The sequence below is a fragment of the Melospiza georgiana genome, chromosome 3 (genome assembly GCF_028018845.1).
Source record: "Melospiza georgiana isolate bMelGeo1 chromosome 3, bMelGeo1.pri, whole genome shotgun sequence".
Classification (NCBI taxonomy): Eukaryota; Metazoa; Chordata; class Aves; order Passeriformes; family Passerellidae; genus Melospiza; species Melospiza georgiana.
In genome coordinates this window covers 35,203,614-35,218,111 of record NC_080432.1, presented here as the reverse complement: position 1 = coordinate 35,218,111, position 14,498 = coordinate 35,203,614, and the positions used below count along the sequence as shown (strand labels likewise).

Genomic DNA, 14,498 nt, shown 5'->3' with positions numbered 1-14,498 from the left:
GCTACCCATCCTCTGTGCTTCCAGTTTGGAGCAGAGCAGAGCACTCGCTCAGGTGCAGCGCCTGTTTCTGACACCCATGTCTACAAAAAATTACAAGTTCCTTTGCTATCGGAATGAAAATTCATGACCCTCCTATAAGTAAAAGTATATAATGTGAGCTGCTTTGGTGGGTCTGAGGGGTGAGGCTGTGTCTGGCACCAGTCACTCCTTTAGGCTCAGCACAAGATCTTCTTGACAAAACCATGCACGGGAAGGTTCAGTGCTGCAGGTTTATAGACCTTGCTGGTTAGTTTGAGGTAGGTGCTTCCCTACCGGCAGTTGAGCACTCTTGAGCCTGTTATATTCCCGATGCCTTTCCAGCTCTCTGAGCTGCTGGCACTAGTGTTGGGCGAGGCAGGTGTTGTGTATTTGAGAAATGGCCATCTTGACTTTGTTTTCAGCTCTGTGCACATGCTCTCAAATGTACAGTGGTGTTAATTATTCTGGGCAAGGTGCACAAGTATTTTCTTTTGCTAGTCTCTTGCAGAGTTTAGTACTAAATCCTTTCATGTCCTGTTTATAGTCCTGCCAAGAGACCCAATTTGTGTCCCTTGGGGAAAGACTGCATGCTCAGAGACTGGCGTATACCTTGGACTCTGGGATCTGCTCCTTATACATGTCTGGCCTACTTCTGCTCCATACTCATCTTTAGTATTAACCAGTTGTCAGTGGGAAGAAGAATGAAATCTTGGACTGGCAGTGTAGCCCTGGAACTGCACCTTTTGTGCCTTCCTGTTTCATATATACCAGAGCTGCCTTGCTTGCAGTGACAGGGAGTAGCTACCATAATTTCCTTTTTGTTCTGAATATGTACTAATGCTGCTGCTCCTCTTGTCTTTTCTGGGCATTGCTGCATGCTGGGTTTGGAAGCTCTTGCAAGACAGGTTGTGTAGCATGGTTCAACAATTCTCTAGGAGCTGAAACCTTCTAGAATTCAAGGTTTTCTGCCTTTTTAAGCATACTGAGTATGCTAACTAACAGAAACTTTGGCTGACAATTATAACTGTTCCTTTGTTTTGTTAGTATGTCAGAGCACTTTGAGGTCAGTGCATTGCTTCAGGCCTAGAGATGGAAAAAAATGCACTAATCAATAGCAAGCCACCAACTTCCAGCTGGAAGTTAACTCTGTTTTATGCAAAGCAGTGCATTCCCTGACTTTGGTATAGGGCATAGTTTATGATAGGAAGAAGCAGATCACGAGACTGAAATTATGTAGAGTTTTTTTTTGTAATAAAGAAGGGAGTCCTGATTGTATAGACTGCTTCTCTTTTTACAACAGCAGCCTTTCTTTAGATATATCCATTATGGATCTGGGCAGTCTGAGGTGTGTGATAAATGGAGTTAACACTGCTGCTTATTGCTGTGTTTCAGTAACACAGGCATGTGAAGAAGCAAGAATGCTGCACAACCTGGCCAGCCTAATTCATGTAGAAAAGTACAGGATCTCTTCCATGTGTTTTAGAAACCAAATGTGTTCATTGCTGGTCTGTCCATGTGCACATTAACATCTGAAGGGAGACGGCCCATTTACTCCGTCGGAGTTTTGGGATGTTTGTTTTCACGTGTGTAGCAGCTGTGGCTGGGCAGAATGAATATTGATTTAGTTCAGGCAGCATGAACCCTGTTGCATGAAGTATGTGATGCCTCTGGAGTGTCAGCAGCCACAAGCTGTTTTCAGGTATCTCTGTTTTGTGTTAGGGATCCACAAGTTCTGAATAAGCTGCTGGTGTCTTTGAAAGCAGGCTGTGAATGTCAGTTTTGCACTGCTCTTTGCTATTTTAATGTTTATCCAGTAAACAGAGCCGGAACAAAAATTACACAAATTACTGGAACCTTGCTAAAATGACTTTGACTTTTAACCCAGAAATGCATGTACAATGAAATGCTGGGAATACTTTGGACAACTAGACGATATTTTTGGATATACTGAAAACAAACCAACTTGTGCCTAATTACTGGGATTATGATGGGCTATGATTTGAACTTGTGATGGAGCCAGGGATGCAAACAGGAGCATGCTTGACAGAATGCCAAGAAGACAGTACTTTATGAAAAGGGAAACAGCCATGGCCTTCCACCAGCACATTTCTGGCTTCCTTTGCTTGTTTGTTGAATGGCACTTGTGAAGACAACTTCTGTTACCACAGTAGCTATTTTAAATTCCTTTCACTTGTGAAGGCCTCTGAGTAGTGTTCTTCATTGATTGTTAACAGTTTCTGAGCTGTCCAGCAGATGTGTCTGGTTGTGGCAGTGTCTTTAAGGAAACAACAGACCTGTTTTCTGAGAAGGTGAGTTGGGGTGTGAGCTGATATCTGCAGGGAAACCCTCAGAGTTGTGCTGAACTCCACAGGGAAGGTTGGTGATGGGATGACTGATGCAAGTGTCATTCCCCCTGCCCTGACCTTAGGCTTCTGTGTTCCTATGGTGTGTTATCACTCAACCTGTTTGCTGTAGAGCTGTTTGGGCTGAGCTTTCTGAGCAATGCTACAAAGTGCTCCCTCCCTTCTAGTGCTTCATACAACCTTGAAATTACAGCTGCTGCTTCAGAAGAAAAGTGTGTGACAGGACTTGTCTGTTGATAAGCAGCTGGATTAAGAATGGATGCTGGAAATACTGTGGTTGGTTAAAAGAAAAAAAAGTCACATCTCAACATGCTACCAGTGATGCTGAAACACATGCTGGTATGGACCATGAACTGTTTATAATTGGAATGTGTTGTCTCCAAGCCCATTGCAGACCATACAGAGCTTCAGAGCAGATCAGTGCTGTAGATCCTTCACTGTGCAGTAGGTGCTGCATGGACTACCCTGAGTGATGTCATTGCCTATGTGGAAGTGCTGGGTTTAGACACCTCGTTGTGGCAAAGCAGTAAAATACAGTGTGTGCCAGTAAAGTATGGTTAATGTATGTAGTTAATGCCAGCAACTGGTTACTCTATAAATACAGCCAGATTTGTCTATGTAAAGGAACACTTAAGGCAGAGTTCCATTTAAACTGCCGGACTTGTCTGCACCAGGAGGCTGATAAAGGTGTGAGGTTCAGTACATGCTGCAGAGCTTAGAGCCTCGCAATACATGTAAAAGTGAATTGTAGCAATACCTGCAAGCCAGTGTGTAGGGTGTGATGCAGAGATGACTCTGAATGTGGTTACTTAGCAGGTAACTGTTAAAGAATTAATAAATATGTGACCAGGTGAGCCTTAGAAATCTCATTTTCCTTCCCTCTTGGGACACAGCTAACTCCGCTGACTTGGTGCTGTTCTGACCTTTCCAAGATTGGAGTCTTTCCTCATAGCAGTTCCTTGCCAGGCTGCTGCCTGTGCCTGGCCTCTTTGACAGACATCTCTTCCAGCCTGCACTGCCTTTTATCTCAGCTGTTGTTAGCCACAACACTTAGCTGCAAAGTGCAGGAATCTTTTCTGACTGTAGCTGTGTGGGGTTTCTGCCTCCCATCAGAAGACGCAGTAGGGCTGCCACAGTTCTTGCAGCATGCAGGGTAGACAGGGCAGACTGATTAGGTTGCAGTGCCGCTGCTGTCCGCAGGTGAGAAATTTGAAGTCTCTGGCTGCAGAATTCAATGCCTTAGGCACTGTAGGTGAATTGAGGCAAATTACTGGAATAGAAAAATTGCATAGATAGGTTTAAGGGCATGATGCTGCATGATAATCAGTGCTCTGATTCTCTCCCAAACAGTTCTTGCATATACAGCTTCTCTCTTTTCACATCCCCCTTTTCTCTTTTACTGTCCTCTTTTCCTCTTAACTTTTCCAGTATCTTAAAATAGCCTCCTTAGCTTCAGAGCTGTCTAGGACTAGTATGGGTTTGATCTCTTTAAGGCCTGCTGCTGGGTCTTCTGTTTTAGAGATTCTTGTGAGTGCTCGGGGAAAAATACCATTTCCCATAGGAGTATATAAAAATACATATGAATTGCATTTAATACATAAATAGGAGTAATATTAGACTGTCAGGATTTATGAATCTCATAATTGGGTTTTTTTAATCTGCCTTTTTCTTTTTTTTCCCCTGCACTAAACTGTTCTTACTTGAAGGGATAGGTGTCTGTGTGCCTGGATTCCCTCTGCTCTGAAGCAAGGGAGTTTGTGGATGCTGATTCTAATTTGAACTTGTCCTTTTAGTCAAGAAGTGCAGAGAAGTTGGAAATTTCCTCTCTCTCGTGGTGGTGGCCTGGATAACATCTATCCTTGCCCTGGCTGTCAGTGTTCTTCCCCTGTTCCATTGGTGCTTGTGTTGGAGGACTTGCTGCTGCTGTCACCATTTTGTTCCCTCCTCTGTGCTAGAATGTCACTGCTTGTCCTTCTGTCTTGAAACACTTAGAGTGTAGTTCTATGGAAGAGCATTCAAGAATATTTGTCATATTAAGTCTTATTTGGGCGAAATACCCTACAGTTAAGACTACAAGTATTAGCAGATAGATGGGAAGTTAAGACTTTCCTCCCTGAAATGCTGCATGCTGTGACCATTAATTTTATTTTTCCCAGGTACATGAAAAGCTACCACCACCTTGTGGATTCAACATGAGAGTTTATCTAGAAGCAGATGTTTGTTGGTTAATATTTCTGGCAAGTTACAACATCTTCAGTGTTACTGACTCCTTTACTGGTCACTCAAACACATTTCACCCACACCATCTTCTGTGTAATTTTAACTTTGGCAAATGTGCCAACATTTTTTTTTTTTTCCCTAGAGAGATGTTTACCTAGACATTTACCTGACAGGTGTGTAGCCATAGGTTTTCTACAGGATGTAGAACTGGCAACTTCCTAGGAAATATAGATCTCTAGGGGTCTCAGGCTACCTGCAGTGAAGATGATGTAAGTAACATACGGACATAATAGTTACCAGCACACTGGAAAGTTGGAAGAAGAATTTGTAGGCATTCACTCACTGTCACAAATTTGTGCTTTAGTGTGAAAGGTTTAACTTCTAATTGGCTTTTCTTCTTGGTTGATAGAGTGCAGTACTGTCCTGAATCTTCAGAAAAGCAAGAAAGAACGGTTCTGGTAAATGTGTTGCATCTTAATAAATTCTCTCTCAAAACATTAAGAAAAAATAAAAAGAAGAAAAAAGATCACTTCAAGCTGTTTTATCATAATGGGCTTAACCTTTGTCTTATTATTTAATATTTACAGGTTTTTTTCAGCAGCAGAATTTGATCAGCACCTCAAAGTAACTCGCTGTTAATATAATGTAAAGCATACTAGAGCTGATGAGGTAGTGGTCTTATTTCACAATTCCAAGCCCCACCTGCTGCTCAAATCTATAGCTCTTTCCTTGATGCTGCAGTATCCGTCTACCCCAGCACCTGCCACATTTCACTTAAGTAATTGTTTGAGAATTAAAGGTTACCCTCCCTCCTGTGAAAGTTGGTGGAGACTCGTTCCAAAATCAGCAGCTTTTCCCCTTCCTGAAATAAATTTTGGGGTTATAAAACAGTGCCCAAAGTCATCACAAACCCGTGCTGGATTATGAGTCGCATTGTCACTTACGGTGTGCCTGAGCTTTTGTTTGGCTAATATGGACAAAGGAGTCTGCTTCACATGATGTAAGAAGTGTTTGCCCTAAGAAGAACAGAGGTCCTCTTGAACCAATTAGGCAAAAATAACAGCTGGGCTACCCACTAATAAGGAAGGTGCTGCTAAACCTCTTTTCATTGTGAGAAGAAATAAATCTTTTAAGGCTTACTCCCTTGCATTTTTATAGAGAGCAATTCTTTGAAAAATTCAGCAATCCAGCTGGGTGATATGTGCAGGAAGACTGTGAAGAAGATAAAGAAACTTTTAAAAATAAAAAATGGTATTATAGCTGTTAGATTTGGCAATTATAAATGTTTCATTGAAGATTTCAGTATTTAGAGAAAGTTTTACTGTTTAAATTGTTAAGAACGTGGAGTTTGGGGCTGGCACAACAGGCAGTCTCGTACAAGTTCCTTGTAGCTTGTTCTGCAAGAGGATATTCCTTCCTGGAGCAAATCTCTTCTGATATCTTCTTTAAAGGAAGGCAGCCCACATATATTTTTAGTAAGTCTGAGAGAAAAGCAGGAAGAGGAGGTCACAGAGGATTGGGACAAGTAATATTAACTTTATGGCCTTACTTTTTCTGTGAAAGTATTCCTGTCCTGACCACCCACCTACTCAAGTAGGGAGTGCACCTGTGTTGCCCTGACAAATTAACTCTTGCTGAGGAAAACCTCTTAACACCTTAAGGGGTATGATTTGGAACTGGTCAGGCACAAAGAAAGGAAAGGATATCTAGAATTCCTGGGTGGGTGGTACATTTAATGATTTAATGATTTTTAGGTTTTTTTGTATATGTTAGTAGCAAGTGGCAACTAGAACTATCTTTGTCATCCAGAGAGAAACAGATCTTCCCCATGACTTCATCCTGGATCCTTGGAAGAGAATAGTTACACACCAGAGCAACTTTGACAGCACTTCTGTGTGTCTGAGATGTGTTCTCCTTGTAGTATCCCAGATTATTTGAGGAAAAGGGACAGATTTTTGTCCACAGTCTTTACTGACCCAGTTTTTTTTATTTGTCTAAGTTTATTGAATATGGCCCCCTTTCAATAGCTTTTTGCTGTTACTACCTAAGCATTGGTCGTTTTACTATATGATAGAATTACAGAAGATGTGATGTGTGAATGAGCAGTTACCTGAGCTGAACACTTGAGCATTGAGTTAGCTGATCTCTCCAAGTTGTGTCCTCTTCTGAGGTACTGTGAAGTGTGAGTGAGGATTCTGAGCAGAAGACAAACATAAATATTGCTGGTTTTCCAGATGCCACTGCTATACATTATGGAAGTGCTCCTTGTTTGTGTTTTTTATTCAAATCAGTGCACTATGGATAGACAATTAGAAGTCTCAGAAGAACTCAGTGGCACAATTATTCCAATATTTGTGGTTTTCCTCTGTCAAACCCTCAAAATATTTGAGTGTTGTTAGGAATATCTGTGTTTGTAAATATATTGCTGCTGAGCTGTCTTTAGAAATATAAATTAAGGAACAAATTTTAAATCATTGGCTGCTGTCCTCATGTCCTGGCTTACTGTTACTTTGGTCAGCGGGTGGCCTGGTCAGCCTTTCCAAACCCAATTTTCATTTTAGGATATTTTTACTTTTTTGAAATAGGCAAAGCCTTTGGAAAATGAGGGAGCAGCCTGCTTGTGCTTCTGTGTGTGGATGAAGGCTTATATGTGTAACAAAGTAGCTGTAGAGTTTTTATATTCTGTTTGCAGTAATAGTAAACAGAGCATCTAAAATAACCACTTGCACATTGCAACAAACACATCATCATTTGCTTAAAAAGAGTTATAATTACAGTTGACGAAGCATGGACACCATAAAAAATGCATTAGTTTAGCTTGACACATTAATTACCTGTTTTTGCAGATGTTTTTATATATTGTTGTGTGAACAGTTTACAAAATAATTACAGGAAAGTCATATGGAAAATAAACTAAGTGGGTGGTTTCTCGCCTTAATATTTTCATTCATGTGAATCTGTGTGAGGCACAGCTGCTCTGTAGCAAAAGCAGAGAGAGAGAAATGGGGAATCTTGAGGGGTTTTTATTCTAAGGTCCCTATGATCAGCCTTGCTGCACTTTTATATCTTGCTTTAGCAGTGTAGTTTTTAAAAGTGTAAAATGACATTGCTGATTTAATCCCAGTGTTCAGGAGGGGGGAGAAGCTTTGATCCTGATCAGATGAAACATAAATCTTCTAGTATCTAGGAAAATAAATGAAAAATCAATATTATTTTAAGCAGGATGAGCTTTTATGAGCAGTTGTAAAGATTCATCAAAGGCTTTGACACAGTTTAAACATTTCCTGTTTGCTGGCATTTTAAGAAAAATGCCTTTCAAGTTTAAATTGTAATTAGAGAGATACCTCTTTAGATTATTGTGAGCTAACCACAGAGTGGAAATAGGAGCTCAATATGCTCACACAATATTTAAATCAAAAGTTCTTAACTAGGAATAAATGATTATTCCTAATTTATTATAAAATTAAATTGATGCTTTTGAAAATACATTTTGCTTAACCAAAACCAATATTTCATGACAAAATGTAACACTGCATTTAGAAAAACCCATGGAGTCTGAATCACAGCTTTGACATCTGTCAGATATAAGGATTTGTTCTAGTACTGTGTTTTAGTGATTTATTTGGTTTTAAGTGAACAGTTCTATGACCTCGAATTTGGCACAAATGCTAAAGATTTATTTTTAGCTTAATGGGGTCTTTATTGTTACTGTCTGTATTTGAGGCTTTTTAAATAGCATTTACTTGTTTATTAAATTTATATCCTGTATTTATTTACAGATTTTTGTGAGATATTGGCTGTTTAAATGGGAATTTGTATCGCAACGTAGTTTTTTACATTTTCTTGGTTAAACTAATGCAAAAATATAAAAAGCCAAAATCCTATTTCCATGAACCTAATTCTCAGTCATCCACCTGTTAAAGTATTCAGAGACTGAACTGTTAATGATCTTATCCACAAATACAATGTGAGAACTTGTTGAATAAATGTTATTTTTTGAATTCACACCCTTTTTTATGGCTGAAGATTTTAATGAGAGGAACAGCTTGCAAAGGTTATTTAACAAATTACTCGGGAAGGAAAAGTAGAAGGAAAACTGGAATTAATGTCTTGTGAAAGTAGGGAGAACAAAGACAACTCTGAGGGGACATCCTAGCTGGTTTGCCTTAATTACTGTAAAATTACTGAAGCATTGGAAAAGAGTAAGAAACATCCAAACTAAATACACATAACTAACAATTAAGCAGTAAGCTTGACTTTTATGATAGCCTTAGACACTGACCTAGCAGTTTTCTAGCAGCTTGAAGGAAATGCTGGCTGCAGAGTTTATTGTTGCTGTGCAGATGTCTTGCTTTCCCCGAGCAGCTGCCACTTGGTGTGTCTGAGAGAACGTGGGTGCTCACCAGTGCAGCAGCACGAAGAAGTTTGGTGGTGCTTTCACACCACCTGCAGAGATGAAAGCCAGAGTTAGTCCTGTTTTAGGAAATTGCAACACAGGCTTATTGAAAAAAAATACTGTGTATCTATTCTCTTTTGATAATGCCAACTTCAACTTCAAAGAGTTGAGTGATGCTATTTTTTTGTTTTTATCCTAGGTTGGAAAAGACTGGCAGTCTTAGGAAGGGAATTTTTAACCAAGATTTCCCGAGGTCTTTAGAATGAGAGAAATTACTGAGATATTGATAAATAGCCATAATTTTGTATGCTGAAAGTGCACTGAATTTCTGTCTGTCTCAAACGAAGGGTAGACAAAGGTTTTAGCAGAGCAGTCTCGTGTCTATATTCAGGGAGGGAACAATCACTTTTTCCCCCTGCTGTGAGGTGGATAGTAAAATATACAAGTGACCACTTATCTCAGAACTTGGAGTAGACCCAAAGTCTCTTCTGCTTACTCTTGATGGAGTCTGGGTGTGATGGTTCTGTGTGTTTGGGTAGTCTCTAGTTGTGATATGAAAGGACTGGGAGTCTCTATTTTAAAACAATCCACCTTGACCCCTGCCTTTAATTCTGTCCTTGAAAATCTCACAATGTCTTACACATTGCCACAATTGCCCCCTGAAAACCTCCTGCAGTAATTTCTGAATGCAGGCATTCACACAGTAAGTTCTCTATCAGAAGTTCCATAATAAGCTTGCCCTTTTTTATGAGACTCATTCTTGATAACTCACAATAATCCTGTTTTTTTTTTTTTCCTTATCAGTTACAAAGTTTCTGGTTGAACTCCTTCAAGGTTACACTCGGTTCCTTTCATGGCCCGGTGATCGGTGTCTTACGAGCTCCCGTCTTTGTTAATATCTGTTATCTGCTGTTGGTTGGGGTTTGTGTATCTGTGTGTTTAATTTATTGCCTCTCCTGTTCCTTGCCTTGTCTTTCATGTGGAGTAGCTGTTGGACAGATATCCTTGCAGTTCCTTGCCCTGTTGAGCATCGGTTTGAGAGGTGCTGCTTGCACCTGGCAGTGCAGAGCCTGTCACAGTCAAGGCTTTGTTTCTGCGAGTCTTGGATGGCCTCAGTTAGGGCTGGGAGAAACTGTCAGGGCCATATCAAGTCTCTGCTGTCCTTCAGTCTTCTTCTGGGACAGTTGTCTCTGTCTTTTTTCAGCATAATTATCTCATTTCTCTGTTATAACAATTGTGTCTCACAGTCTCTTATCTTTGTTGGGTGGTTGAGGTTGGTTGGGTGTTGCCATCACAGGTTGAGTCTGTTACAGCAATACATCGCTCAGGATGTGAATGCCTAAACCAAACTGAAAACTTCAGAGTGAATTCAGTGTTTGTGTGGTGCCATGTGGTTCTCACCAAGAGTTTGGCTAGATCAGAAATAATACAGTGGTTGTTTAGCCATCTGGAAAGTGAAGTAGTTGGTGCAAGTGCTTATTGCTTTCTTCTCATGTTACCCCAAGACAAGAGGCAAGGAATGTCTAGCATAGAAAAGCTGAGAGCAGGAGTTCTTAGTGCCTCTCCTCGGTTGCCTTTTTGCTTTCAATAGCATTTCTAGGCTTCGTGTATAATTAGGAGAGTCCATACTGGATGCCTGATGTCACAATATGACATGAAATGAATGACACTCACATGCTGGGATGTCTAAGGCAAAAAAGCATGTTTATTTTTGGACTTTGATATTTATAGAATTTTAAAAGTAACTATGGATTTGAGGATGAAATTGCTACTTCTCCAACCACACTGGTCAAACTAACAGTCTACTAATTCTCTCCTCTTCTAGAAAGTAATGCAAAATAATGATTATTTTGATGAAAAGTGTGTGAGAAACTCTATTACAAAAATGTAAACATCAGAAGGATTAGGAGAACTTTAGAAGAACAGGGAGACAGCCTGAGGAAAAAATTGTTGTTTTGTTGTAATCATCTTGTTCTGTCTTTCCTAATTGATTTTCCTTTTTGGAATGCAGGGTTTGGATCAGTGGTTTGTTTCAGTTCTTATCTATGTTACCATGGGAACATATACCAAATAACAGAAATATTTGGAAATGCTTTTTATTTACCATAGTCTATAGCAAGGCTTAAGTTGTTATTTTTGTAGAACTCTGAGATCATAGTACTGGATTTTTAGAAGATGCATATCTTTAGGTTTGATTAGGAATAACCCAAAGTAAATCAAAAAGGTAGAATCAAAGTAGTCATGTGCTTTGATTACTTAGTACCTCTCTCTTTATAGAAAACATGACTTTTTTTTTCTTCATTGAGGTGAATCAAGTCCAACTCGTCGAGAAGCGGTGAAAAGGAAGACTGCAGAATACCTTATGCGTGCTGAAAAAATTTCCAGTCTCTACCATAAAACCTCTGAAGATACATCTGTTTCTATGGTAGGCTTTAATTAATTTTTTTCTGAATTCTTTTTTTTCCAGAATTTGTTATAATTAAGTAGCAAAGCATATTCTAGCTTAAGGTTCAAAAGCTGTCTAGAATTTCTCTTTTGGGAGGCTGGAGGAGTATTTTGATGTTGTGTTTCTGTTAAGTTGCCATTCTTTCTGATTCTTCATAATTGTACGAGGAGTGCTTGGTTTAACACAGGACTACTTTTCATGTGCTTTCCTACTGCTCATGGTTGATGATGTAGACATTTTTCATCATGCTGAAGAATCTAAAGGTAAAGGAAAAAATCACTCTAGAGTGTAACATTTCATTTGACTTTTCCATGAGAATGCTGGTTGGTCCTGTAGGGAGGGAGAAACCTGTTGATTTCTTTAGCCTGGCACATAGTGGGGTATCACAAGTGAGTCAAGCACAGAGTAGAGGGGATCAAATTAATTTTCCACAGAACAAGTCCTTAACAGAGCAAAGGTTCTTCCTGATCCTTTGAAATGTCTCTCTTGGATATGCTTGTGGGATCAGTTCCTTTTTGATTTTTGAGAAGTTTTTGTGCTAATTTCTTGAGCAGAACACTTTATCTGTGCTCGTACAAAAGACAAACAAAGCTTGTTCTAAGACACCCTCCATAAATATCTAACTTGCCCTTCCTTAAACAGTTCCTTTAGGATTTATCTGTTTCTACTTTAGACTTTTACTGCAGTCATGTTAAACTGTGTTATTGTCAATGACTGCCCTATTGCAGTAAGTATAAAAGCTGCAAACTTCCTGACTCTCTAATATCAAGGGATAACAAAAGGGATAGAAGATTATTGCTTCTTACTTTGCACAGATCTAAAAATGTTTTGAGGAGACAACTGCTGCAAAAATTGGAAGCCTTCTAAAAGCTGTCTATCTAATAAGTAAATTTAAAAAGCAAAGACACTGATTTTTTAAGGGTAGATTATTTCATGTTGAGAGCCTACAAGTACAATTTTGAGGATGTTCCAAATGGGATATATTTTGTGAGGCTTGGAGTCTTGCTGTTGCTATGAACTGTACTTTGAACAATTTAATATTTTGGACAGATACGAACTCCTACTAGGTATTCTTTCTTTGGGTCAAACACCCCTGAAAATGGGGAAGAAGCTGTATTGAATGGAATCCTCAGTGTGTTTGGAAACTGAAGAACAAGAGAAAAAAATCCACGAACAACCTATTTTTGCCTTTTTATAAGTTTAAAAACTAACTGTGGTTGGGAAGGAGGAAGAAATAGGTTGCATTTTTCTGTGTGAGCTTGAGAGGTAAAGTATTTCCTCTTTTATGCTGTACTGAATAAGACACATGCCTTCTTTGCAGATCCAAAGAAAAGCAGATTTAATTGGGATAAGACAAGACAAAATAAAGCAGACAGAATAAAAAACCATTCTCCTTCTGTATTGAGACTCAAAATTGACAATCATGGCAAATCTTGTTTTGTACAAAGTGTTGCACCTTGCTGATTCTCCTGTTTACAAAAAAGGCCATGCAGCCATGATTTAGCCTTGTTTTTTTCCCTAAGTTTGTACATGTATTTTAATGTCCTTTATTTGCTGCTCTTCATAATGCATGAATTTTACTTTTATCTTAGAATTTTGGAATTTGCTGAAATCGAGGGCAGAAGGTCTTTATGGGTCATGATAGTTGTGGTGAGAAACAGCTTGTCTCTTGTTGAAAGTTACCTGGGAGAAGAACTTAACTCCCAAAATTATGTGAGGGTAGTGGTAGGGACCACAAATAATTGGCATGCTCTGTGCTTTTGCTTAATGTCTTAAGGAAAATGAGGAATGTGACTGTTCCCATGTGTTGGCCGCTGAGCAGGCCTGAATTGTTGCACTTTAGTTACTGCTTATTATTTTTACTTCCCAAGATAGTTTATATTGGAGTTTGCATGAATTATTCCACTCCATATGGACAGTGATAAGTGCATTTGGGAGATACCAGTGGCAACTTGCACATACTTTGTGTCCTTCTCCTAAAGATATTAAGTGCATGATGGTCAAAGTTAGTGCAGTACCTGGGCCCCTGTTAGGAGTGGCAGAGTGCAGTTTTGCTATGGAAAGCATGGTTTTCTGCAGGGAATGTCATGGGCATTTGCACCTTGGAGGAAGAGGTCTGGCTAGTGAGTGGGTGTGGGCATTTAAGGCAAAGTGCTCTTGTTCATGACCTGGTGTCACAGGGCAAAACTGCTTTGTCACCCCTGTCTGCTGGAGGTGGCTTTGTGTTTCCTGTGGTGCCCTTAAAAGGAGCAGTCATGGGCATCAGGACTAGGCTGACCTGTCCTTCTTACACATGGAATTTTACCTCCTTCTCCTCCACCAGGCCGGAGACCTGTCCAGCAAGGGAAGGGGCAAGCTCAGAAGTGCAGGTTCAGTTATTGTCCTGCACTTCTCAGCCTGTCAGATCTCCCAAAGGCCTGGGATGCCAGCTGTCTGCTGAGCCATGTGCTGAGCCCCCTGCAGCAGTCTCAAAAGACTGTGCCCACTAAATGTGCCCTTTGCCATCTGAGCACCTTGTGAAGATAAAGCACAGAGCCTGGCTTTTCTCTGGGAGCCCAGGCAAGGAGGAAGTGAGCCATTCTTTCGTGGCTGGAAATGCCAGGCCCTCGCCTCTTCCAAAACCAGATTTCCCTAAAGAGGCAAAAGTCTGGTATTTGAGAGCTGAGAAGCAAAATTTCCTTTGATGTCATGGAAACCAAATGAAGAACAACTACTTTGTTACTTTTCAGCAGTGCAGCTCTCAAGGATAGCACCCTTAGCAACCACCCTGCTGCTTGCAAGTTCAAGTGGTCGAGAGAGGAGCACAAGAAGATGGTATTTGGAGAATCCTTGGCATTGTTAAAGAAAGGTTTTGGGTAGAGGGCTTAAAAGAAACATAGGGAACTGACTCAGCTGTGCCCTTGAGCTGGGAGCTCATCTGAGTGTCTTGTAAACATTGAGAAAAGCCTTGCTGTGACCCATAAGAGTAAGAGATGTGGAGACAGCTTTTGGAGCTTTTAAACAGGCACATGAACCTTCTGGAAAAACAACCTGCAGCAAATGCTGTCCTCTTCTT

The 14,498-nt window shown here is 40.1% G+C and overlaps 1 protein-coding gene across 1 annotated transcript in view; it reads left to right on the top strand.

Annotated features, from left to right (window-relative positions):
- The window catches only part of RPS6KC1 (ribosomal protein S6 kinase C1), an 85,267-nt gene that overhangs the window by 25,983 nt on the left and 44,786 nt on the right, over positions 1-14,498 (top strand). Inside the window, exon 8 of the mRNA XM_058021093.1 lies at positions 11,304-11,422. Coding sequence (XP_057877076.1) covers positions 11,304-11,422 — 119 coding nt within the window. The remainder of the gene's footprint in view (positions 1-11,303; positions 11,423-14,498) is intronic.